We start from the raw sequence: 27580 nt of genomic DNA, 5'->3' as shown, positions 1-27580 counted from the left end.
TGCACTTCCTTTATAAGTAATAACGAGTCTGAAGGCGGTAGCAAGGCAGAGCCTGACAGCTAGAGAAGATGGGCCACTTGAGAGGACCAGTTTTAATTATGATTCCATGGCAGATGAAGCTCATCTAGAGTTTGGAGCCCAGAAATCTGGGGAGCAGCCAGACAGCTCATCACAACCAGCGGGTGGGGGTGCGGTTTTCCCCAGTGCTGCTTGTGTTCCTGACACTTCTCTGTCGCTGGCATGCGATCAGCTGCCGAGTCCTGCTAACCCAACTGAAAACTCGCGCGGCAGAAAAGTCTGGGTGCTGTTCTGTTGTGTGTCGGAATGGAAGCAGTTTGTGGGATGGCTTGGAGCGTGTGATAGGGGAGAGCAGAGCTGCAGGACTGGGAAGAGGAGCAAGGAAAGGGGGTGTGGGGTGGCAGGTGCGGGAGATGCTTTTTATGGGAGCCACAATTACCCTGGCTCAGTTGGTGATGTCTGTGCTGTGGGTCTGACACCATTCTCCCTCCCCTGTACCAGCAAGTGTCCTTGTGCTGTCACATACTGATTCAGGTTAACAAACTGCATTGCCTGGAAACTGATCCTTTTTAAAAATGCTTTTTGGGTGCATTTAATCCTGAAGCACATCCCAGGAAAGTGTCTAGCTCCACAGTGGAGCAGTTAGTATGGTGGTACTGAGGCTGGTGTCTCTGCTGTCAGATGAGCCAGGAGCTTCAATGAAATACAAAACCTTTGAGGACTTGGCTAACTTTTTTGGCAGGTTATCAATATAAACCTTTAAACCACTGGTAATGAAACAATAACCACCAGGCATTCATTCAGTTACAGTGAAAATTGAGGGGAGTGGATGGTTAAATGCTGACCCACCTACATCCTTCTGGTGCAGTTTGTGACCTGGGTTTGAGTGAATTGCCTGCAGGACCCTAACAGCTTGTTTGACTTAGCAGAATGCTGGTTGTCTTCTCACAAGAACTTGTGTCTGTCAGCGTGGGTGTAGGAGGTCTTGTATGTTCTCATTGGCTCTGTGACTTCCAGTGGTGAATGGCCAGTCCTCTTGAGGCGTAGCTTTCCTGTGCTATTGCATCAATGCCAGTTTGGCAGAGTTGACTCTCTGGAAGACCAAGAGTCTGCCTATGGAGGAAGAAGAATTTGATAAGTGAGAAGCTTCAGCACACCAAAGCAAAGATAATATACTAAGACCATTGACAACTGATTTCTTTCGTCTAGACTATTTCTCATATGAGAAATACTTCAAAGTATGTTTTTTTGCTTCCAAAGGGATTTAGAGTAGTTGACTTAACTTTGCTGTCAGGAGTTGATAACCTTTCAACCTTTCAAGATCCAAACAAGTTTTGCACATCTGTTGTATGCAGAAGAAGTGGGAATGGGAGAAGTAGGAACAAAGCAACATCAAAAAGACAATCTAAGGTGTTTTTAGTCACCTTCATCAGAGTATTGGAAAGAGGAAGATTGTTTCTTTGGAAGGAGGTTCCTGTGCTCCTTTCTCATACACTAAAGGGAAATAGTAGTTAAATATTAAGATTGTCTGAGGTCTCTAGCACATACCTAGACCTTGAAGTATGAGCAGCAGTGAAGTGTTAACCTATTCTGAGTCTTTGTTTAGTGGAAAGAAGTGCTGTGCATTTTGAACTGAGGAATAACTAAAACTTTTGATACCTGGTACATCTGTAAATGTCTATTGGACACTTACAGAAATTATGATACACTGCATTAGGTAGAAACTTACCTCATTGTCTTCTCCACAAGGTCTTTACAGCAAAATAGCTGTCAGTTACCCAGTAGTAAAAGATGACACTTTCACACACATGCACACACTTATAAAGATGCCACCTTGCTTTTTTAGCAACCAGTTGTCATCTGTGATCAGGATATTGTTTATTGCTCGTACTTAACTGCTGAGCCCTTCTACTCATATCCTCTTCGAACAAGTGATACCGATTGCATCCATAAGCATGTGTTTCCAGAGATCTTGAAATAATACTCCCTGCAATAAAATTTGAGTTGTAAACCAGTCTTGACAAATGAATTTTTATATGGAGATTTCCCTTGAACTTTGAAAAGTGGCATGTTGCTTCTGGGATTTGTTTCAAAATATTTTGAGTAAGACTAAAATGCTCCTCCTGATCAGGAGACAAGGCAGCTCAGGATAGGGAAACTTGTGCTGAATTCATGAGCACAATTCATTCCTCAGCCTAGGATGCTTTAGGAAAACTCAGTTATTTTTCCCATGCAAAGAAGAGAGGAGGGGCCCCCCACGAGCACAGAGTCCCTGGAGGAGACAGTTGGCAGATGGACTATTTTCTTCCTTCCTGACCTGAGTGCTGGGCATGCAGATCTTCAGCAGGCTGCTGGTGCCACTTCGGAGCTGGTGCAAGGACTGCAAATGGGCATTAAGCTGGGCAAGGTAGACAGGGAAGGGGAATGCGAAGAGCAAGTGGTGCTATAACATCTATGTTAACACAAATTTCATTTGTTGGCAAAATATATTGGTAGTGGATCAGTCAAAATAAACGATGCTTGTTTGTAGAAGTATATCAATTAAATTCACTTGGTGATGCAAATATTGTTTTTTGCTGACCTCAAATGAGCGAGCAACTTCAATAGTTGTTGATTTGTATTGACTCCCTCGCAATGTGTGAAGTACTGAGCTGTTTTGTACTTTGTACAATTATGTCTATAAATGCAGTTTGTAATATTTTTTTTGTGACTTAACTACATGGTATATCAAGGCTTGGTTACTTTGGATGAAAAAGGTACTAAGCCTATTATTTTTATACTCTTATCTTTATGCTTCTAACTCTTTACTCTCCTGAGGTGGTTCTGAACATCTGTTCTTGCAGGAACTGAGAAGGCATTGCATCAACACTAACAGCAACAGCAGCAGATAGTAAAGCTGATATTGCTCATTTCAGCTGCTCATGTGCTTCAGCAGTTGCTGCATCCATGAGCTGAGTGCTATGTAAGCTGGGCTTTCCCCTCTTGTGAGCAGAAGTGAGGTGCCATGCCTTCATTTTCAAAGGCTGTCTTCAGTGTTAACCTGCAAGGCTGAGTGTTGAAATAGTTTTGGGTTGCCCATCCTCAAGGATATGGCATGGATTGCAGTTGGCAGGTCCATGTATGCTTAAATAAGTGTTCTTTATCATGAATTCACAGTTCCTTTGCAACCAGAAGGATTTTTCTTCTCCATTTCTCCAAGATCACCTTGACCAGGTATCTCCTCTGATTCTTACAGGCAGCCAGAAACATTCCTGTTGATACCGAGTACTGCTGAGTTTACGATGACAGTGAAGGGGCCCATGTACTCCTGTGGCTTCTTTGGGGTTTGCTTGAGTGATAGCTTCTGATGTGTAGCTGGATTCAGCTCTGTCTGGACAAGATTTCCAAGTTGACAGGCTTCTGTCAGATCAGACAGCGGTCAAGTAATGTTTCCAAAACTGATGTAGGCATTGCATAAAAGCTGAGCGGCTGCAGTGATCTCTCTGAGGGCAAAGAGCAGACGAGGCTGTGAGGATGCCCTGCTGCTTGCCTAAACTATGTTCTACAAGTGGTGCAGAACAAAGAGCCTGCTAATGTTGCTGTTTGGGACTGGGAACATCAAATAGCTATATAACTCAATAAGAACGTTTGTAATGCAGAAATAGCAAGCAGGCAGCCCTACTGAAGCTGCTGTACGGAGTTAGCAGTTAGCCCAGTGCTAGTAGGAGGTAAAGCAGGGAGCAGCTTACAAACTATGTGCATGTGACACCAGCCTCCTGTGCTTCCCTTGCCGTTTTCTAAATACAATTCCATACTAGAAATTCTTGGTTTCTACATTGGTAGACTAGGAAGCCTAGATGAATCCTGTGGTGCCATCCTAGAGCTGTCCATTTTCCCCGCTTGTGGGAATGGCATGTGAATAAAGGGCACAGGAGCTGGCAGTGTTGCAGGGGGATGTTTGCTGTCATACTGCTCTTTTTTAGCAGCAGAGGTGGAATATGCTGGTAAGAAATAGAGCAACATGCATTGCTTCTCAAAAGAATTGAGACTTTTAATCACCATACATGAAAAATTCAGTGCCCGGTGAAGTCAGATTGTGGCGTGAACCACAAATCCCTTCCCCTTTATAGACATCCAAAAGGTAGCCCAGTGCTCACTCTGCTGCCACTGCCTGTCTCTGCATGCCACCATCCATGGGATAACATGTTCCCGAATGCTGACGTACAGCAATTGTTCAGTACTTACCTCATTGCCAAAATCTCAAATATTTGTCTTTTTCTGACAGTAGCTATTGGTTTCCCGCTATAGGAGCGGTATTTGGAGGAGAAGGGGGGGGAAGTCTGTCCTATACATCTCTTTATCTTGAGGCATCTTGCCAGTGTAAACTGCTGACACCCACACTATAGGCAGCCTTTCAGAGAAGTAGGAGTGCAGGCTGCAAGAACATAGACAAGTGTTCCAGCTCATAATCTCCCAAATATGTCAAGAAACTAGTTTAACTACTCTGTCTGGATGTTTGGTAGATAATTTACCCCGTACTGCAAAGTGACCAGTCCCCTTCAAGAACAGTTGAACCTCTGAGCGACTAAGGAGCTGGCATGTTTTAGTTAATCTATTCAGGCTGTACAGGTGGCAAGGCTCTTTCTCATCCTAGCAGCACTGAAGGCAAATGTAGAAAATAGCCTCAACTATTTAAAACTGAAGCAGTTTGAATTACTTGCATGGTTAAATTCCAACTCTTGCATACTTTAGTAATGTTGCACTGTTTTCATGAAGCTGTACCTTGCTTTTTATATCTTTTCTGCTTAATCGGTTCAGGGAAGCATGCAGGATATACAGGCTGGCAGGCAAGTTAATGTTGTGAGAAGCCTCAGCTCCCATTTCCTGACTTTTTAACCTTGAACTATCCCAGGAATTTTGCATTTGAGTGATTAAGAAGGTATGGGTGACCTCCTGCCTCTCTCCTGCTAGCAGAACCAGTTTGTTAATCTCTGGGAATGATCTAAAAATCTGTAAGTGGTTTTTGATAGTCATCTCCTCACAAATAACTTAGTAGGTCTTTGCTTCCAGGGGTAAATCATCCGTACTAAAAAGAAATGCATAGGCAAACTGTCACTGTGTGCAAAGTAGACCTTGTAAACATGCAAGCTTTTTCAAAAGCACATGGAACAAGCAAGCGGCTAACTCTTAGACTGATACATACTAGGCATGCTCATTGTGGCAGCTGGGCTGGTAAACTTTGCATTATACAGCCCAATGCTTCCGTGAATCAGAGTAATAGAAATGTGTTATTAAAGGTGTACATGTATTAGTGTTTGGAATGCTTGAAATACAGGCTGTTGCCTGAGTTCAGGTGTCTTTGGTCTCTCCTGATCTTTCTGTAGAATCTACTTAGGCAGAAGAAAACTTGGATGTTACCTGGTCTTGAGAAAGAAGTAGTTGGTCTAAATAGGTGTATTACATACAACTCAAGATCGCCTTAATGAGGCGATGGGGTTATTCTCATGCCCTGGCCAAAGAGCAGTAGAGGATATCACTGAGTTCTTGAGTGTCAATAAAACTGTTTAAAATAGCTTGGAAGTTAAGCTTTGAGGATAGATGTTGGACTTGCTTATCCCAGAGGTGGCCCAATGCATGGAGCATCAGGGGCCAGGAGGAGATGCAGGATGAAGGATCTCTAGGAGGCTGAGATGCTCAATAACCATGGCAACTAAGGAAACCATTTCTGAGAAAGAAAACAGCTCTGCAGTCTGAGTTGTTTGAGAAGTTGTGGCTTTTTTAGAGCGTTGCTATTGGTGATGTTTAGGTTGTAGTTGAAGCAACTTTGGGTTTTTTTACAGCAAAAACTTCAAATAAGCTGTTTTTTTCAGACTTGACCCCATTTTTACTCTAAGGGGTGTAATTCTGTTCCTAGTTATCCTTTGTCACAGCAAGACCAGGACTGGGCTGCAGTGCTGTATGCGCTGACAGTCATTGAAATGACATCTGCGTGAGGTAAGTAGAAGTTTAGGGTGACTGTGCCTTTCTGTGGGTCTTGGAATAACGCCTGGCATGCAGAACTTTGAAATATCATACTTGATCGCTCATCAGACTCCTTGGAGTATAGTTAAGAAACTTCTCAAATTTGTGATCACTTCTTAAAGGCTTCTCCTTGTTACCTGGGATCATAGTTCTTATCTGCGTATGGTGGTTCCAAATTACTCCTTTCTGTTCCCCAGGTTGTCCCTTTCTACACCTACTGCAGTTGCTGAGGCTTTGAGGCCATTGAGGATGCTGTTTGGCCCAGAGCTGCCCATTGTGTCGCTGCTGAGGATACTGCCTGTTAGGGTGAGCTGTTCTCACCACCTTTTCCCTAAGCTGCAGTCAGAGTGGGAATCCAAGGGAGTGTTCCATCATGCCCAGGTGTGTGGCGATCAGGGTGAGGAAAGCTTCACCAGCAAGATGGTAAAACCATACCTCCAGCCTCCAAAGACAATTCTCCCTGCAGTGAGGGAAGATGCTCCCAGGGAAAACAGTTACTATAGTGACGAATAGCCCTGGTGTATTTGAAGGCTGGATCACCAGGTTGAGTAATAAATGTGTAGGAGTCTATTTTTAAAAGCTTTTGTGAGGAGATGGTTGCTGTAGTCCTAGAAAATTTGTCTGCAAAGTGATAGGTTTTTCTATGCTGAAGTTTAAAAATAATCATCGTCTGTCTTGAGAATGGGATGACCTCATTAAAAACAAAGAAGCTTGTATGTCATCGTGTGGAGCCTCCTGGCAGTGATTCTGGCAGCAGCCTTCTGAGTTACAGTAGGAGCAATACCCATTAACAGGTTCCTCAAAACTCAGACCCACGGGGATCTTGTGTACAGCTACCCCAGTGCCACAGCCAGGATCAAGGTACTTTTTGCCCATTTCCTGTCCTGGTCTGTGTAGCATATCCTGGCACATAATGAGCTGTTTTATTCGAATGAGAAATAAAGAATGTTGTGTTTTAAAAAAAGAAATTGAAGTGGAAGCCATTGAAAATAAAACCTGACTCCAAGCTTCTCCCACAGAAAAAATGCTGGGTTTAAAAACCCAAAACTCACGATCTTCTTACCTTGCTTGACTTCTTGCCCATGAAACCTGTGTGCCTCATGTACTTGCTGTATACCTTTGAGGGCAGGCGAGAAATTAATGGAGCTGTTAAGCTGTAGGTTTTGGTAGCTAATGCTGTAGTGGAAGAGGAGCTGACATGAAGCTCCTGGGCGATCCAGGTGCCACCTTTGTTCATTATGCATTGAGCAGCTGCTCTTGGTACAGTAAACTGTAGGAAATCCCCTGGCCTGTAGTTTCACCCATATAGAATCATGAAGGATTTCGTATAAGGCCACGTGGTCTGTACTGAACTGATTAAAATAAGGCTCTACTGTGTTACAGGGCTTTCAGGAACCCTGCAAACAGAGATTAAGTAGGTTTATGTACAGGGTAGCAACTTGGCCGGCCGCTGTTGGTTTATAAACGCTTAACGTCTTAGTGACCCAGGCACACTGTTTGCCGTCTGCACATACGTGTACATGCACGTACGTACTCACAGCCCTGAGCCTACCTAAACACCTGCGCGTGGGTTTGCTAGATTGCTGTAGCCACTCAAATCCAATAATTACAAAAACATTTCCCGTTAAGTTCAGATTTGGTTCCTGTTACCTTTGTACTGTTAACTGCAAATTTGTAAGTGGCACAGCTCACCCATCTCCTGCTCCTGTCAGGTACCTCTGATCTTACAGCCATGTTTAACAAACCTTCTGTCAATCAAAAACTTGTTATACAAGGATTATTTGCCTTCAGTTTCCTGTGTAATGAGGTTTTTTGATTGACAACAGTGGAGTTAAAGACTATAGAAAGGCTTTCTGAATCTGAGATGAGCAAGTTTCCATTTAATAGTGTTTGCACACGATAACATTGCCTTCCAGTCTTATCTGTGGAAGAAGCTGAAGGTGACAGATCAAAAATAAAACATATAGAAACCCTTTTTATTTAAAAATGATGTGACTTATAAACTAGAGTTTGGAAACTAACTTTCTATTTCCTGCTGTGGGGGTGGAATTTGAATATTGTTTGCTGTACAAATACTTGAGCTATCAGGGGCAGACATTCTCAGTGATGGAAGTGTCTTGGTGGGTGGGCCATGGCTTTCCCTTCATCCTGCCTCTGCCTGGACTGTAAGATACTCCTCACTTTAAGAAGGTGGGTGATGCTGGTACCTTTTGCTGCTGAAATGGTGCCCTGGACTTGCTGGCTGTGGTGGTTGTTTGGGGTACCTGGTTTCTAGGTGTCCTATGAGCAAATCACACTTGCTCAAGTCAGTCTGAATTTCTTGAATGAAATCAAATGAAAAAATAACATACTGAAAACTAAGAAAAATACCATGGAAATTGATAAATGTAGGTTGATTTACAGAGAGCTTTTCTAGCTCAGGCTGGTTTCTCTTGTAGGAACTCCTCCACACCAAGCTGAACTTCCAGCTGAGAAGCAGGTGAAATGCTTCAGGAGTAGTTCTGGTTTAACTGAGGCTCTGAAGGGCATCAGAGCAAAGCAAGCAGGGCTGGAAGATGCAAACTCGTGTCTGAAAGTGTCATTGCTTTTAATTAGACCAGTTTGGGTTTAATAAAATGTGGACTTCAAGTTTTCCCTCTTGATTCCCTCTTTGTGGCTGGAGATCAGAGGTCTGTCAGGATTTTCTGAACTTTTGGGTGCATTCCTTTCTTTTGAAAGCTGGATTAATGTATCTGGAGGTTTCCCTAACTATGGAGGGTAAGAGTGCATAAATCATTTTGTAGGTTTCCTTCCTTAGTTACAAGCACAGTGGGTGAAAGGGTCCTTTTTTCTAGATGGCTGCTTTGAGTCTGGCTACAGAGAGGACCTATTATCTGTTAATGTGGTTTGACTGAGTTGATGAGATTTTTTCAAGGCTGCTAGGAGGCTTTGTGGATTGCAAAGGAGATGCTTCAAAAGGAATACTTCTGCAGATGTGCCCTGGCTTTAACTTCCCAAATGCAGAAGCAGTCCTGTTCTATGCAGAAATAATACACTAACTGAATCATGTCTTGCTGTGAGAAAGAAACTGTACCTTTTGCTTGCTTTATCTATCATGATACATTGTGAGTGTGCTTAGGGAGATGCCTCATTTTTGGATCCCTTCTGGAAAATTGGTTTATTTCAGTCTTCATAACTCCTAAAATCATATCTTAAAACAAGGAAATAATCTCCTTTTTATGCTTTATTCATAGTCTGGCTACACAACATACTGCATGTCTTTCATCTGTAATTCTAGCACTGCTTCTTTGATTTGTGCCAGTTTTTCCCACAACAGCAAGGGGAAGGAGTTTAGAAGAGTAAGTAATTTAGTTATGAAGCTGCAGTTATTTGGGGAAATAGCTCTATGACATATGTTGTCTGTAATAAATGGTATTAGCCTGTTAATTCTAAGACTAATTACTCTTCTGTTTGCTAGTTGAATGACAGATTTCTCCTTTAATGAATACTTACTCCTCTGTCCAAATGGGATAGTTGCAAGCTTGCGGTAAGCCAGGGAGGACAGCACTACTCTCTGCTTGGTAGTGGGTGCTCCTTGTAAGAGATGCTCAAAGTATGAATCTCAAAGGTGAAATTGTTGTCTTTCTGAGCCTTAGTAACTGGCAAGTCTCCAGCTGGCTTGTGTCATTGCTCTAGCAGACTGATCCAGCCTTGCTTTTTCTCCCTTGTTTCCAAAACTGCAACTGGAAAAACTGACTGGATGTAGTTCATGTGTTGCACTTCATATGAAAAATAGGAATAAGCATCCTTCAGTTGCTTGGTCCTAGCTTCTTCAGAGTCTGTCGGTTCCTGAGCACGTCTGGAAGGAATTCAGCTGCTTCTAGCATAACAGGACTGGACAGAAGCTGAGCAGAAGCTTTGAATTTGGTATTAAACTTTGAAGAGTCAAAGTTGGCACTACAGTGCCATTCCCTGAAAGAAGTACCAAGTTCTGAGGCTGATAGTATAGCTCAGTGCTGCTTTTTTTAAAAAAAAAAAAAAAGTTTGACTTTAATCATAGCTGTGATTCTTCAGTAGAATTCTGCTGCAGAAAACTCCACTCAAATTAAGCTACTGTGTTAAGGTATGTTTTAGACCTGCAGCACACCCTCACTGAATATACTTTAAGTATGGGTTTAATTCCTGCTCCATGTTGAGGAATGTTTGCTTGTCTCACTCACCAGAAATGTTGAGCACTGTAGCTGGGACATGGGAAATGCATGGTTTCTGGTTTAATTAATCCGTAGGGCTGAAAGGAAGCTGATGTACAAGTTTAGAGACTGTGCAAACCCAGGATGAAATTACACTTCTAACAAAGCTCTTTGTAGAAGTAGCAAAACAGCAATCACAGAACCAATTCACAGCAATGTTTTGGGTATTACTAATCAAATGATGCACTGCAAAAGACCACTTGGACTTGCATAGCCTAGATGGCACGCTATCCCTGCTGGCTTTACATCTGTTGTTACAAATAAACAAACACTGACTTTCCCTTCTTCCAAATAACATCTAAAACATTCAATCTAAGCTTTGTCATGGACCATAGGTGAAAATGTCACTGAATTTCTTTTATTAAAATATTTGGCCATGGAAGAACAATGTCATGCTTATCAGGGCAATCAAATAATTGCTACAACACAAGTCTTCAGCAGGTATCATCACGCTGGTTCTCCTGATAGGTGTGAAGTTGTGACCAGCCCTTAAGACAGCTTTCAAAAATCAGCTTGATTAAGTTGCAAGAAAATAAGTGGAGACCAGTTCTTGTGGATGTCTGGATGTGGTTTTTGGGTTGGTTTTTTTTTTTTTTGGTTGGGGTGGTTTTGGTTTTTGTTGTTTTTTTTTTTTGTAAATGCATGACCATTCTGCACACTGAGGTTTTTCTGCATTCTGCGTTTCTGCCCCAGCCGAGGCAGTGCCTGCAGCACCATGCTGTGCCTGGGGAGCTCAGCTGGTGAGCGTGTCCTGCGGCGTGGCACGATGGAGGTGCCAGGGCAGGGTGAGCTGTGTTCCCCAGTACCTGTTGTGTCCTCCCAGCATGTCTGTGCCCCTGTGAGGGATGGGAGCAGGTCCTCCAGTTCAGCACTGCTCCTTCCCTCTTCTCTGCCTGTCTTACTTCCGCATGAGCTGCTACCATTAAATGAGAGGAGATACCGTTCTCAGAGGGGTGAAAGTGCCAACCCAGTGTTTAAGTTAAAATTGCCAACATGTTTGCAACAGCACTTTCATCTGTGTTATCTCCGGAGTTGCTTGTATCTGACCTTGCTCTGCATTTTTACCCTTGTGCATCTTTGACTGGATCAGCTTGGAGCAGCACATACCAGGTACCAGGGCTGAGAAAACAACTTCATCCACAGGAAAATATATGGGATAAGGGATAGCAATCAGGAATATTGAGACTATTTTATTTTCAGGTAATCTCTTCTTCTATACAAACTTCCGTATACAAGCTAGATTAAGAGCAGTAAAATAAACCTTTCAGTGAAACTTTGAGCAAGTTTCATGGTTCTGTGTTGTGAAGGTCTGAGTTTCCTCGCACTGCGGTGCTTTAAATTGACTTTTTGAGAAAAGTGATTCAAGCACTGCTTCAGATGGCAAAGGCAGCACTTTGAAAGCGAAATGCAACAGCAGGTATGTAGAGATCTTAGTGGCTTACATAGCTTTTGGGAAATGTTCCTACCTTATTCTTCCCATTTACCAGACTTCCAGGTCATGTTGGGGGGGAATTATGTTGGTCATTAAACGTTGATTTTACGTTGAACCTCTTACGGTTCAAAGCTTTTTCATAAAATTCCCTTTTACACTGTTGCGTGACTGTAGGATGTTAATTTGGGGCTACCACTTGGTTCCTCAGTGCCTTCTGATGACGTATGCTCAAATGTGCTCGAAACTTAATAAAACTCTTTATCTGTTGGCCCTGCTGACTTACCTTTGGATATGAAAGACTTCCATGCCACATGCGGTGTGTTGGGGTTGTTTGTGGGCTTGTGGCATATTGTGCTTTTGGCAGCTGGATATGTAAGTTACCTGCAAGCTTAATTCTTCCTGGCTTGTGCCTCCCTGCAGGGATGTGTTTGGCTAGTAGTTTTGCTGGTGTAAGCTGACCTCATTAGCTCAGAGTCAAAGGGAGGAAAGGGGCATGGTTTCAGGGACTGAAATCTGTGGGGTTACTCAAGGAGTGGGTACTCTAAGCTTTGGTTTTAGCCATGCAAACCTTTAGACTGTTGCTGGATGTGCTCTCGAATAGAAAACTCATCAGAGCAGTATAGCAGAAATACTTCCACGTTTGGATGGAGTGGGTTACACATTTTTGTGATACTGAGGAACTAATCTAGTTTGTCATTAATGAAACAGAACATATTGCAATGCAAATGAGTGGAGTTGCATGACAAGTGGTCCCACAGTCCTCAGCACTTGCTATTGATTGTGCAGTCTTAATTATTCATGCTATGCAAATTGCATTTCTCATCTTGCTTTTTCTTGTCTACGTATTTTTGATCCAGGACTTGCCTGCAAACAGTCTTATTCTTTCACTTGGGAGACGAGGATTGTTTCTGACAAAGTTCTTAATGTTCCTTTGTTGCTTGGGTACTGGTGGAGCTGGGCAAGGCTCGGGTGCTCTGTCAGAATGAATTCATCTTGCTGTAACTTCAGATGAAGAAAGGGAAGAGTTTGGAGTATTATATGATAAGAATAAAAGCTTTAAAGTAGTTTTCAACTTTCTTTTTGTTTTCTATACTGAAGCCCTAGTGGTACTTGTTTTCTGGTCAGTTGCTTGGAACAGACATGTCAGAGTGGGTTTTTTTATTCATCCTAAATATTATTTTTCATTTAATTTCAGGTATACTAAACCACTAACGTTTGCAGACTGCATTAGTGATGAATTGCCGTTAGGATGGGAAGAAGCTTATGACCCTCAGGTTGGAGTTTATTACATAGACCACAACACCAGTAAGTGACATGTTACTGTATTTTTGCAGAGTGATTGTTCTGTGCCTGTGTTAAAATACGCTTGTCGTGGCTTAGGCCCAGCTGGCAACCAAGCACCACACAGCCACTCGCTCACTCCTACCCCTGCTGGGATGGGGAGGAGAAGACGTAAGGAAAGGCTGGTGGGTTGAGACATGGTCAGGGAAGGATCACTCACCAGTTACAGTCACAGGCAGCACAGACTCAACTTGGGGGGAAAAAATAATTTAATTTGTTACCAATCAAATTGGAGTAGGATAATGAGAAATAAAACCTGAATCTTAAAATCCCCTTCCACCCACCCCTCCCTTCTTCCCAGGCTCAGCTTTGCTCTCCCTTTCTCTCCCTCCTCCCCAACAGCAGCACAGGGGGGACAAGGAATGGGGGTTGGTGTCAGTCCATCACATGCTGTCTCTGCCGCTCCTTCCTCCTCAGAGGAGGATTCTCATGCCCTGCCCCTGCTCATGTCCCTGCTCCAGCATGGGTGTCCCCCCACCAAGGTGCTGTCCTTCAGGAGCAGCCTGCTCAAGCACAGGTTTCCCATTGGTCACAGCTGCCTGTTCCAGTGTCGGGTCCTCTACAGGCTGCAGGGGGGTCTCTGCTCCTTTGAGACCCTTCATGGCTGCAGGGCACAGCCTGCCCTCTCACCATGGGCTGAGGGGAACCTCTGCTCTGGCACCTCCTCCCCTTCTGCACTGACCTGGGGGTCTGCCTGGCTGTCTCTCTCACACCCCGCTGCTCTCTCTGCTGCAGGTTCCCCAGCAGACACTTTTCCTCTTGTAAATCTATTTTATCCCAGAGGAGCTGCCACCGTCACTGACTGCCTCAGCCATGGTCAGAGGTTGGTCTGATTGGAGCTGGGAAAGCTTCTGGCAGCTCCTGACAGGAGCCACCCCTGTAGCTGCTCCCCTGTGGTATTTTATCCCAGAGGAGCTGCCACCGTCACTGACTGCCTCAGCCATGGTCAGAGGTTGGTCTGATTGGAGCTGGGAAAGCTTCTGGCAGCTCCTGACAGGAGCCACCCCTGTAGCTGCTCCCCTGTGGCCAAAACTCTGCCATGCAAACCCAATGCAATACTGAACACAAAACCACAAAATTGCTAACTTTGTTTTTGAGTAGGTGAGATCTGCAGCTTGTGAAATAAAATCCTGTCCTCCTCCATCAGACAAGTTACTTCCCTCTGTAAAACAGGCATTTGAGACCTATTGCTTTGCAGTCTTCAAAGCAGCAGTCATGTTCAAGCTAATACTGAGCACACACCTCTAAGATTTGGCTCTACCGAGGAGTCTGACTAGGTAGCAACCATCTGGATTTTGTTCTTAGCCTGGAATTTGTCCTTGTGGCAAGACCGTCGGAAACGGTGCAAAGGTCTTGTGTCGATTCCCCTGGCAGGGATAAACTGAATGACTGCAGGAGCTCCTGTTGCTGCAGGTGTTCGCCCTGCCTGTACTGGAGAGGAAACTCAGGTAGGCTTGGTATATGTGCAAGTTGGAGAAGAGCTAGGTCAGGCCTGTGGTGTTTTTATCCTGTATCCTCAAACTAAGCCACTGCTTACTGCCTGTGTTAGACTGCTTGATAGACCGGAACTGTAAAGCGTTGTAAGATCATTTGAATTATAAGAAAATACAGAACTTACGTACTGTTACAGACGTTGTTAGGAAATGTGTATTGGGTTGTGCTAGAACAAATCCCCCCCGAAAAGTAATAAAATAAATCAGTGACTTTTGTTCTCTTCACAGAACAGCACCAATTCAGTCCAGAAGTTCACAGCACAACCATGCCCAGGCACTTTTGAGGGGTCCTTGTAACTCGTGCAGAGGGAGAGACTTAAAAGACAAAGACAGAAGTGCCTTGAAGTTGTTAGTGTGTGTGTAGTTTCTTGTGGGTGTTTGTGTGGTTTTCTTGTTTTTGTTTTTTTTTTAAATCTACCTCTAAGTCTTCAGCTGAACGTTGACATTTTTTTTCAGCAAGTTACAAGATTTTTTTTTTTTTTAAATAAAAATGTGGAAATCTGTTTTGTTTTTTTTCCTTGACTATCTTTACACCTTTCCTTTTTTCAGAAAAGCCACGTTTTCCTCTGGCCTGAGACTGCACCTTCCAAGTTTTAGGAACTTCTCTTGTGCATTAAAAAAGTAGAATGGAAAAAGCCTGTTCTTAAAAAGCACTAACTGCCCTCTGCTATACAAAGATCAAATGTCTCCAGATGGGAAGGTGACAAGTGTTTTTACTTAGAGCTTATGTCATACCAATATCACAGTATTTACCGTTCTTGAAATGGTTTTATCCTAATTATTTTCCTGTGAGGCAAGGAATATTGATTTTTCCTTTTACAGGAAAGGGTAGTGGGAAGGAAGGGTAGGCAAGCCTTACAGGATCTGTTAAGGAGATCTGTAGACGAGGGAACTGGACAATCTTTTCTTGAGAAGGTACTAAATTGCAAGATGCAAACAGGGGTCTGCTATAGGTCTGTAAGGCCCTGTCTTGTGTCTGTTTTAATTCCACAAGAAAGCAGTCTGGAGCGTTAACAGTGAGGGTGCTCCAGGCCAAGAGAGACAGGCACGAGCCCTTCCTGTGAAGGGCTTTCCTGTGTTAGGCAGCACTGTTGGATTAAGAGGTTCCTGCCAATCCAGTTTAACTTGTACAATGCTTCTGGGGGAGTTGCTTGTTCCCTGTCCCTTCCCAGTGAAACATCTATGGGGCTTGGTGGTTTTCCCCTTGGATCAGTCCCCTCCTCTGGTTTGCCAGGCAGCGACATAGACTGTTGCAGTAGATGTAAGTGGGGGCTGGCGTTTTCCCCAGAAGAATTAATAGCCATCCCACCTTCTGAAGTGAACATCAGGGTCACCTCTGACCACAGGAAATCCTTGGCTCAAGTAAAATGAGAGGATGCTCCCAAAAGTCTCTTCCTGGTCCCCTTTGAGCTTTCTCTTCAGTTTGAGATGTCTTTTTGTCTTCTCATTTGTCTTCCTCTCCTGCACACACTGGAGGAAGCTGAGTACTTGTCACCGTGGCCCATCCTAGCCAAAACTGGGCCTTAACTTACTCTGCTGGCATTTACATAAACAAGGGCAGCTAGCTGTGCTCCTGGGGTGACAGTCTAGGTACCAGGAAATAACCTTGATCTGAAATCTGCTGTTGGACATGGAAGCTTGTTGGACCTCCCGGGTGTTTCAGCTAGCTGAAACTGTAGGTGGGACAAACCAGACATGATCTTTGTTGTAGATTTGAGTTGGCCCCAGGATGAATGTGCAGAGGTCTGGTTGCAGGTCAGAACCCTGGGAGATCTGGGGGAGTTACCCCTGATCTGTGCCACTTAAAAACACCACAGGCTTTGAGGACATGCAGAGAACGCTTTGAACCATGCTGACACCTGCTTAATAGCAGTTGCTCTTAAAATGTTTCACTTCCATGGGATGCTAGAGGCTACAAGACTTGACCTAGAATATCAATTAAAAGGTTAAAAAGAAGAGAAACAAAATCATGACCCTGTTTCTTATGCCAGCTCTAATCCAAATCATGATAAAGCAAACCATATCCACTTTCAGCTGATCAAAAAGCTCATCTTTGCGGGTTATGTTGAAGTGTTGCCTGGAGATTGTCCAAAACTACCTTCCTCTCCAAGGTCTCTTGCAGATTGCTTGTGCAGGGAGGAATTGTCATGGCAGGGTGTGAAGGAGAGGAAGGCATGTTGGTTCTTGCTGCACACTTGAAGCATTTGAGACTAATTATCAGAAACAAAACCGAGGACTGACCTAAATTAGATCTAAATCCAGGAGCTGTTAAAAAAAAGTGAAATGGAAAACACTTCTAACCTTCTCTCTGAGGCAAAATAAATACAATTAAATTTAATTCAGTACCCAGAATATTCCTAGCAATATTCCTAATATTCCTAATGCATAGCCCTGAATGTCTCTCCCTGGGAGAACTACGTTGGAATTTGATTTGCACAAAAGAGATGATGATTTTCTTGCCAGATGCTGATGCAAGTATAGTAAGACTACATTCTTCAAACATGAAACAATCAGATTTATTTATGACAAGCTCAGCATTAAATTAAAAATTCACAAGACAACGAATGATGCAATAGCCTGCATTTCTGTAGTCCTTTCATCTGACTCTGTACTTTGCATTTCTCAGTAGATGGGGCAGTTCGAGAGCCCTTGGCCAACATTTTCACAGATTGTTGTTACGTGTTTGAAAATCAAAGCTGCAATCAAGGGGATACGGTTAGTGCTGTGATTACTGAAAAGGTTGAGGTGAATATTCCGAAAAATGGCAACAAAGCCGTTTCAGTACATAAGGGTGTTGTCCGTCTTTTCCGTGAGCTGGCTGCCAAGTATTCGCTTTTTCAAGTGGTGTATGTGCTTGGGGCAGTGTCAGTGTTTCACCACCTAACAGAGGTGCTCAGAACCGTAGATTTTTCTACTCTTCCTCCTGGTTCCTTATGCTGGAGGGATATCCCTGCAGCAGCTTCAACTGCCCGTCTTGCGATTGTAGGAAAAACGGGCTGCTGTTTTAAGGGCAAACTGGGAATAACCAACCTAGAAGTCATAGGTGCAGGTAGACATGACCCAGTGTCCTAAATTAGACTTAGGAGTTGTGGGTATGTTGCCAACATACTCGTTAAGCTAGAAATTAGGAGTTCTGAGCCATGGTTGCTGGTGCTTGTTGATGCAGCCAGGTCCGGGGAAGCTGAGTGCCTGGGAGTATAGGGGCATCCCTCTGGGTAACTCACAGCAGGCTTTCCCTTTTGGTTCAGCTGTGGAGTAAAGGGAGTTATTCCTTCTGGCTGTGTGTCATTGTTCTCTGGAAAATGGGACTTGGGGGCAGGAATGGAGATCGGAACCTGAGGTTTTCGGATTCTTAGAGTTGACACTGCTGTGTTTTCTACACTCTTCTTCTGCTCCCTCTAAGAGAGACCATAGTGCTGTCTGGGAGGGCACCAGCACCTACAGTTGGCACAAATAGATGTTTTTTCATCAACTAATTTTGGGGCAGTTTTTCAGGTCCAGGCTTATCTTTAGTATTCCATCAGCTGAAATGTTGCTTGCGCTAGCAGGACCTATAAGGGACTTTTTGTTGAATTGCTTCTACACACTATACTGTTAGTATCTTAAAAGGTTTTAATCACCTTTTGTAGCTTCTCGTAAGTTTTGCCATGTAACTTGAAATGCCGTGTGTTGTTCTGGGTCTTGAGATACTGTTAAAACAAGTTGTCACTGGAGAATCCTGTTAATTTTCCCCTCAGCATGATCATGGACAGCTTGTGAAAATGGTTGAGTGTCCATCCCTTGGGTAAAACGCTTTATTCCTAGTTCTGCTCCTAGGATTATCGGCAAACTGTTCCCTTCCCTACATCCTGTCTATTGCTGTGTTGGTCTTAACGCCTCACTCGCATAAGAGCTGCTCTTACTTTCCACCGTGGCAGCATTTACTAAATATTTAAAGAGGCTCTTAAGATATGCAGATTAGATTCCTACTGATAGTTTCAAGCAGCTCCTTATTATTAATTATTCATTGTGTGGTAACTTGGCATCCTTATTCAAGCACGGTAGTTTAGACAGTTTAGAGTACTTAGTCAACTGAATATTGGAACTTGTTCCAAGCAAGAACATAAAACAGCCTTGAAAGAGAGATGAAAAATATTTTGGATGCTTCTTCACAAACCCGAGTCAAATACTGACAATAAATTTGCCTAATTAGCATTAGGCCTAGCTGTGTGTCTGTGACCTTGTGCCTTTTTCGTGATTAGAAACCTGAAAAGCACCGTCTTGGTTGTGTTGGGGTAACGGATATGGAAGTGGTGTAGCTGTTCATGACTGTGTTGCCTACGTTACCAAAAATATTTTTCTTAAACTCCGCCTCCTGTACTCTGCAGTGATTTACTGCTGTGCCTGCTTTCAGTGAAGGAAGTGTTTACTCCCCTTCTGAGACGCCGTTCTTATAATGTCATTTGAGATGCTTTTATGAATGCATTCCATGATTTAATGAGTCTTTATTTTTATTTACCTATGGAATCTGAGTACGAAGGTTTGCTTTCCCATTTTTATGAAAAGCCACTTGGCAGCTGAAGAGAACAGGCGGAGTTGTAATTGCTGTCATGTTGCAAGATGCTGTATAAGGTGGTCATGTGGCAATGATGTTTTATGAAAGTTTTTTTCTCAGTGAAATAGTAGATTATTTTATTAGCAGTGTTCTAAAACAGTTTTGATAAAGATAAGTCTAACAGTCAGTGTTAGTATCTCAGAGCTTGTGTGTGCATATGTTTGTGTGGATGTTTTAAGAGGGAGCATAGAATCAGAATGGTTTGGTTGGAAGGAACCTTAAAGACCATCCAGTTCCAACCCCCTTGCCATGGACAGGGACACCTTCCACTAGACCAGGTTGCTCCAAGCCTCATCCAGCCTGGCCTTGAACACTTCCAGGGATGGGGCATCCACAGCTTCTCTGGGCAACCTGTCCCTGTTCCTCACCACCCTCTCTGGGAAGAATTTCTTCCTGATACCTAAACTAAACCTCCCTGCTTTCAATTTAAACCCTTTCCCCCTTGTCCTGTCACTATAGGCCCTTGTAAAAAGCCCCCTCCCATTTTCCTTGTAGCCACTTCAGGTACTGGAAGGCCTGGATGTTCATTAGCAGGGGAGTTGGAGAGTTGGATGATGATTTCATCATGAATTGTTCCATACAGTGATTCAGGGTGGCAGAGCTCATCAGAGTTCATTGTGGATCAGTGGTCACCTCCTAAGAAAAAAGGAAAACATCCTTATTCCACCTTTTTTTAGGGCGTGGGTCACGGGGCTATTTCAAAATGCTGTCATGAATGGTGGAGTTTCTCCAGGCAGCAATACAAACCTGCTTTCCATTGATCTTGCCCCCTTCTGTTTCGTCCCTTAAGAAACCACACAGATAGAAGACCCTCGTGTGCAGTGGCGGCGGGAGCAGGAGCATATGCTGAAAGACTATCTTGTCCTGGCCCAAGAGGCGATTGCTGCACAGAAGGAGATCTACCAAGTGAAACAGCAGAGGCTTGAATTGGCCCAGCAAGAATATCGGCAGCTGTATGATGTTTGGGAGCACAAACTGGGCTCTCAGACCAGCTGTGAGTAGTCTGTGAACTCTTATCCAGTACCTTTCTCAGTCATGAACCCACTAGGAGAGTAAAACGCTTGAAGATGGTTCCCTGATGGAGCACTAGGATGTGTTATGCCATGTCATTCCCTGCGTTTGCATGGTTTGTCTCAAAAGCAGTGGCTGCCTAGCACCTCTTAGGTGCAGGATAATTGTTATGAATCACTACTGCGGTTGGCTCAGTCCCTGGAGTGAGCATGGGCTACAGCAAACGTGTAAAAATGGGTGGTTGGCTCGGTGTGAAAAAATGAAGTTATACAGTGTTTTCCTTGATTCCCGTCAAAGTATAGAAAAAAGGCAAGAAAGCTCATCTCAGGTAGCATTCCCAGATGTTTTTGGAGTTTAACATCCCAGGTACTGGAGTGACTGTCTCGGCCGGTATTTTATGCCATGTAAAAGCTAATACTGGTGGAATATCTCTCCGTGTATGAAGAACATTGGTTTGTGCAGCATATTCTTTGTCACACAAGAAACATCAATACCTGTTTCTTCAAGAGTTGGTGTAGGAATGTTTATAGAATGCCAAATTTCCTCCTTATTGGTACGAGTTAGGAGCTGGAGGAGGATTTATTTCCTTCAAGTCTTACAGAATTATTTTCTTAATAAACCTTAGTATCGCAAACTTTTTGTGTTCTTGCTAGCCACATCAATTGACTGACCTCCTGCCACTTCATTCTTGCTGAGTTAATCTTAGGGTGGTGAATTCCGCTGGCTAATTCTGTGCCTGATGTTAAAAAGTATTTGAGTAGATTTCTGTCAACTGAAACATTTTTATTTGACTAGAGTGCTATCCATCATCCCAGCAGTACAGTTTTTGGTCTTTTCTTCAAAGCACTCTACCTAAGTCCTGGTGTACCAGAACAGCACACTAACAGCGCTGTGAACATGGACTACATTGGTGTGATGCGATCTGTCTTTAAAAATACAACCAAACAGAAAGAACTAGAAATGCTTTCCCGTGTTTTATAGGGCATAAAGGGCTGCAAAGATCCAAATATCTCCCTTGCCTACAGCTATCTCTAACAACAGTGCACATTGGGGAGCTACTGTACCTTGTGAAGCAGAAGGGTTTTAACGGCTGCTGAGAAGAGAATTCTGCTTTTAATGGGACATTGATTTAATCCGGTGTGACACAGTGTATGATTGGTCGTGTCCTCAAGGCTGTGAGAAGGCTTGCATCGCATTTTTCATTTTCTTCTCATTCTTTGCTTTTCTTTGTTTCTAAACATTCAGTGGATTGTTTACTCAGTGAGAAAGGAAAAAAAAAAGAGTAAACCTTTATGCAATGCCTGTCCCTTCATTTCTATTAAATGCCTTTGGAAACGCAGGAGGCCACACTATTGAATGAAGTGAATGTGTCTCGGAGTTAAGTGTGTTAACCTGGAACAAATCAAGACTTTGGAGATGCAGGACATGCTCTGACCCCTTTAGTATATACTTTTTGTGGAGTACTTGACCGCACTATTACCTTTCCCTGCCTTTCGGCAGCGAGAAGAGATCTAGAAAACGGCCAGAAGGGCCACACCAGCAGTGTGTGGAGAACTGGAGGTGCAGGAGCATGCGAGGTGCTGATTTATGGTGAGGCTGATAGACGAGTAGTGAGGAAGGTAGAGCTGCTAAACAGTGTTGTATTTGTCCTAGTGCTCTCTGGCTCATCGTCAAGTTCCAAGTATGACCCGGAGATCCTCAAGGCGGAGATTGCTACTACAAAATCCAGGGTAAGTAGTATGAACGGACCTTTGCTTGCCACGAGTAATCTTCGGATATTGTAAACCTCATGGCAAATACTAGAAGTAGATGCCAAAGCAGTTGAAAGAGCTAATGTTGCCATTCTTAATCTAGGAGATAATTTATCAGAATTCTCAAACATTGCCATCTTAAGAGTTCGAAACACTTTTTTTTCCCCTTAGACTTTAGACTTCCCTGGAAGCTGGCAGTACATCCTGCTGTACAGATACGCTGTGGGGTGTTGAGCTGTGTGCTGGCTCCTCGGTGTGCTGCAGCGCTGGAGAGCTGTCAGTTCCCTCCAGAGACTGGCAGCTGTTTTGTCCTGGGCTTAGTGCGGGTTGTTAGCAGCGGCAGTATGCGCTCTCATGCAGAGCTTAGTTTGGGAAGAAGAAAGGACTAAAGTAAAGTAGGTCAGTCTGGCCTCTGTGGAGGAATATAAAACAGCAAGCTGTAGGGTCAGTGGATTTACAATATTTAATATCATCCTGCTGGGTTACTCATGCATTGTAGCTTTTCCGTTTGGTATCTTGGAGGATGGCTTCTACCTCTGTAGTGTAACTCCTGTCCTGATGCTTAATGTTTTTTTTAATGACGGGGAAGGTTTTAAACATTACTGAGTAAAATTGACGTGTGTTTCATTCTTGTCTCTCTTGAGTTTTTCTCAGCTTTTCTGTTTATGAGGTTGGAACTTCCCTTGAGCCCCTTATTAAGTGGCGTAACAGCTGGGTACTGGATAAATCCCTGGCCGGGGATAAGTACTGATGAGGATACAGTCAGGACTGTGAGCTGCTGTTGAGATGAACCCTATTATTTGGAAACTTTGTCTAGAGTACTGTCTACACTGGATAAGTTTTGAATTGAATGGGTGGTGCTGTACCTAAATATTCATATAAAGTATCATTCAAAAAATGTTACACCTCACTACAGGTTAATAAACTCAAGAGAGAAGTAGCTCACATGAAGCAAGAACTCCAGTACAAAGAGCATGGATTTCAAACACTGAAGAAGTAAGTTTGTTCTTAAGCTCTTATTTTCAGTGTGGAACATTTCAGTGTGGCTTGTAACACATCCCCCTCTACGTTTATAAATAGCTGCCTCAATAACGTAAGCTGAAATATGCTGCTGCTGATATATTTAGGCATATGCAACGGAAAGCAGTACACAGCCGTAGGGGTAGGTCTCTCAAATCAATGCCTGTATGTGATTGATCACATCAGAACTGACTTCATGGCATAAGGATTTTGAACCAGGATCTCGCCCGTGAAGTGGTATTCTGTTTTACTCAGTATTGCTCAGTACGGATAACACAGTACTGAGTGTTAAATTGTCTTAATTGTAAGAACCATTGCTTTAGGGCACTGAAGAAAAATTTGGGGTGGAGTGGAGGAAAAGTTTCAGGTACTTACCTTTGTATGAATAGACATCTGGATGTTATAAGTAAAGTCAGTGGTTAATACTTTATTTATTAAAAATGTTAACTGCAGTAGAATTCCTTTGAGAAGAGGGAAGGATGAGGTGGCTTGTAATTAGGTTGTGCAAAGAGTCAGAGATGATATGACTAAAATCACAGTTCTGAAGCTTAATGTACTTCTGAGTGGAGTAATTTAGGTGGGTGTTTGTGAAGTTCTTTGTTCCTTGTGTTGTCTTTGTTATACTTTGGAGTGTGCATTTCTTACAAATCAATGTCAAGATGCATGTGTCTAGGACGATTAAATTAACTGGACTTTATATAAAGTGTTAGTTTACTGTATTCTTTTTAAATTTCCATGCAGAATTGACATGAAAATGTCTGATACTCAAGGTGGCTACAAACTTGATGAGGCACAAGCTATTTTAAGTGAAATGAAAGCTCTCAAGAAGGCCATCACATCAGGGGAGAAAGAAAAACAAGACCTCATTCAGGTATTGAAACAGGGTGACTTTATAGTAATTTTTGTCACCATTACTATCAGATTGAATTTCTGAGAAGTCATTTAAGTATTTTGTATTTCAGATATGTAATTGAAATTTTTATTAAGATAAAATTAACCGTGTATTGTGGTTGGACTGCAGCCTTTTTATTCTTCAGATCCTGGAAATAAGAAGTATAAAATATAGGAACTAACAGTAGTGAGCACTTGCTTAGAGGTGAATGTTGGTCTCAGGGTTATTGGTCAAGAATGAAGCAACGTGACTGTACTGCTGTCAAAGAGCAGGTCTGGAGAAGCTATGAAAACACTGTGCTCCACTTGCTCTGCTGTTTCCAGCAGTGGGCCTGTCTGTCCAGGCAAGACAGTGTGTTAATGCCTGTGGGCTGCTTCATGCCGTGCGAGGTGTAGTCTAGCCGTGCCTGACCTCATGTTTTCGGGGTCTGAATGCAGACAGTAAACATGACCAGATCTTAATCGTGTAGTTTAGGCTAAAGCTATGTAGCTGCTGAGGTATTTTGAGCAGGAGTGGGCTCACCTCATGACTTTCTATGGTTTTAGAGCTTAGCCAAGTTAAAAGACAGCTTCGTGAATGACAGAGGATCCCAGTCAGACCTGTGGGCCAGCAGTGTGTCTGTGGAAAGCTCCAGCCCTTTGTTACCCCGGCAATACCTGGATGTCAGCTCCCAGACAGATGTTTCAGGAAATGTGAGTAATGCGTGAGAAACAATTGCGTGGGGAGACATTCCTCTGAACTATATGTAGTACTGCCTTAGTACGAGTTTCCAAGCATGGGCAAGGGTCTATGAAATGATGCCTTCTCCTGGTTTAAATTTCAGTGTGACCTCTGTTTTTGTGTGCACTGCTAATGTATCTTTAAAGGCAACCTGCTGTTTGCCTATACTATCTCTGTTAGAACAACTCAGGTGGAAATAAAAGGGAGGGAAGTTCTGTTTTGGCTGTAGGTGTAGCTTCTTGTGATACAAATATTCCCTTAGCTCTTTATAGCAGCGATACGCTACCAGACAGGAAGTATTAAGCAGCTACGTATGGGCTAAGCTCTAATGAGGGCTCTTCACTTAAGAGTGTGTTTGGCTTTTAGTGTGTTACGAGGGAGAATGGTAGTGTCTGCACACATATTTCGATGCCATCAAATGTGTAGTACTCATAAACCTCCAGTCCCACTTGTGCAACAAGATCATAACAGTCAGAATGGTGCTGGCCTCAGCAAGGACTCCATCAGTGCTGTGGGTACATCGTATGTCTCACAGGACATCACAGAAGCCTCTCCTGTGAACCTTTACTTACACATGTGCAGTCACTTTCTGTCAGGGCCACACATGTGACTAAAGGTCTGCAGATTTGGGTATGATGGGATGTCCCTTGTCTTTAAGACTTTACAAGCAAAGCAAGATGTCATCCAAAGCAAAATGCAACGCAACACAAACAGCATTTAAGAAGAAAGATTGCAAAGCTGTTTGTGTGTACGTGAAAATGGAAGCCTGAGATAGATGTGGTAGATTTGTTTTTCGGAAAAACTGGGCCAAAAAGAACCTCTGAATCTTGTGGGGTTTTAAGTCTTTGAAGAAATCATGAAAAATTTAATCGAAAGCAATGTTTTCCTACTCTGTGCTTGGTTTAACTAGTAAATGTGTTTTGACAGGAGCAAGTGTAACTTGTAATGTCATCAGCTTCAATAGGGAATATCAGAAGAGGAGTGGTTACTAAATTGCTGATTTTATATTTTGTGTCTCAGTTTATTACCAGCAGCAATAACCAGTTGGCTGAGAAGGTGAGATTGCGCCTTCAGTATGAAGAAGCAAAGAGAAGGTAATTCTTTGGACTCTTGTACCTTTTGGCTGTCACACAGCTTATTCTGAAGATAATGTTTCACGAGAAAAGGTGCCACTCAGATTGAAGCCCAATGTCACTGCTAAATAAGCATGGTAATTTTTGAGCCAGCGAGGCAACAGGCTTTCTGGGCCAACGTTATCATTCAAGAAATAAATAACTATCCTAGAAATTACTAAGGAGTGACTCATAAACGAAGAATTCAGTCTGGCCACACCTGTGGGGACATAAGTGGTTTTGCTGCCTGTTGCCAGTGCTTCCTCATTCCTAACAGGGAGACTGTACTGCAAGGCATCTCCTTACCTGCTTTAAAATGAAATGAATGTTTGCATGGCTTTAAGTCAGATAAGGAGAAATGTATATTGTGTTAACACCTAACATATCAAAATATGGTCAATGACTACAGTTTCAGAGCTCGTCTGCTTATCTGTAAGAATGTAAGTTTTCACCTTTGCCCTTTGATCTGAAATGAATGAAAAATAGATTTAAAAAGCTGGAATCTCCTTAGTAGACTACTTTAGGCAAAAGTCTTTTGGGCTTTACTTTTTAATAGGTAGTGGCTAACTCAGCTGTTTAGAAAGTACCTGTATTTTTATGGACAAATACTCTAGTTAAATGAAAAACCACCAAGCAACATTTAGCCTTTGGCTCGGCTGGTCCTTGTTCAGCAGTGTTACCATCGGTGATGGTGATTTCAGTTTTAACTGCTGGAAGGGCACTTCCTGGAAAACAAACTTCAGATGCATGGCATGATCTGTACCTGGGATATACACAAAGGGAAGGATTTTTCTCCAGTCTCTGGTTAGAGGTAAGAGCTTTAAGGCTGAGATTACTCATAACCTTCTCATTTTAGTATATTGGCAGGTCAGTAGGCCATGTTTCTCAGTGGCATAAAATTTGATCTGCATCTGAGGCAGTTGTCAAAGACTGTGTGTGCCCAGCTGCTTTTGACATAAGCTTACACTTTTCTTCATAGGTGGAACAATTTTATCAGAACTATCTATTTTGCCAATCCAAGATGAACATCTGTCTTAACATTCAAATCTTTCTGTCTGATTTTAAAACAGACATTAATATTTTATTTAATGTTAAAAGTTAATTAATTTAACTTTTTAAAGCAACATTAATATTACTAACCCCCCAGATGTAGTAGTTAATTTTTCAATGTTAAAACTGCTCTTTACTTTTAAGCTTTGCTCAAGATTGCAGTTCATTTCACACTGACTTTATGTCTTCACACTGAAGTGGAGGACTTTTAGTCTAGCATGTGTCTTTTCCAAGGAGGGGTGAGTGAATAATGACAAACCTGAGAAGATAATTAATATGCTCTTTAGAAAGAGACAGAACTTCATAAAGACAGCACGATAGTTCGTTTGAAGTCATGATGAAGGGGATACAACACCGTCTTGCAGCTGAAGAAGGTTTAATACCTCATGTCTGTCTTAGGTTATCTATACATTTTCTAACTTTAAAAAATATTATCATGAGGAGAGATGGGCCTGAATAAACATGAATAATTGATGCTAAAATGAAAAGATCTTCAGCTGCCAGAGCACTTTGATTTTGGCATAGTCTTTAGTAGGAGCTGCAGAAAAAAAATACCTTAACTGGTTCTAAGCTGGAACAATACTGTGGATATAGTGACTCACTAGGAACCTTCTGCTCCTATGAAAATTCCTCCTTGTGATGTTAGAAGTGTTTCCTGTCCCCACAGCACAATATTAAAATGTTCAAAAAACACAATAGAAGAACAAGTACTTTGCCCGTGCACGTATTACGAAGGGAGCCAAATGGTGGAAATACATGTCTTATTGTCTCTGCATTATATGGAAAGATAAAACTTAAGGCATTGAAATCAAGATGATCCCATATTAATTAGGCTAGATTCATAAAGGACTGATGATTTTGAAAGTGGAGTGTAGCAGACAATTTTGTTAGCACTGTTGTGGACCAGACTAAAGGCA

General features: G+C 42.7%; 1 protein-coding gene across 1 annotated transcript in view; it reads left to right on the top strand.

The window, feature by feature from the left end:
• Positions 1-12877: 12877 nt before the first annotated feature.
• WWC1 (WW and C2 domain containing 1) overlaps positions 12878-27580 on the top strand; it is a 40458-nt gene continuing 25755 nt past the window's right edge. The window contains exons 1-7 of the mRNA XM_010151286.1: positions 12878-12984; positions 19898-20101; positions 21772-21848; positions 22786-22865; positions 23631-23760; positions 24327-24473; positions 25522-25595. Coding sequence (XP_010149588.1) covers positions 19951-20101; positions 21772-21848; positions 22786-22865; positions 23631-23760; positions 24327-24473; positions 25522-25595 — 659 coding nt within the window. The 5' untranslated portion in view covers positions 12878-12984; positions 19898-19950. The remainder of the gene's footprint in view (positions 12985-19897; positions 20102-21771; positions 21849-22785; positions 22866-23630; positions 23761-24326; positions 24474-25521; positions 25596-27580) is intronic.

Source organism: Eurypyga helias, unplaced genomic scaffold (genome assembly GCF_000690775.1).
Source record: "Eurypyga helias isolate BGI_N326 unplaced genomic scaffold, ASM69077v1 scaffold795, whole genome shotgun sequence".
Lineage (NCBI taxonomy): Eukaryota > Metazoa > Chordata > Aves > Eurypygiformes > Eurypygidae > Eurypyga > Eurypyga helias.
The sequence above is the reverse complement of the archived record's forward strand: the minus strand, read 5'-3'. Positions and strand labels throughout refer to the sequence as shown.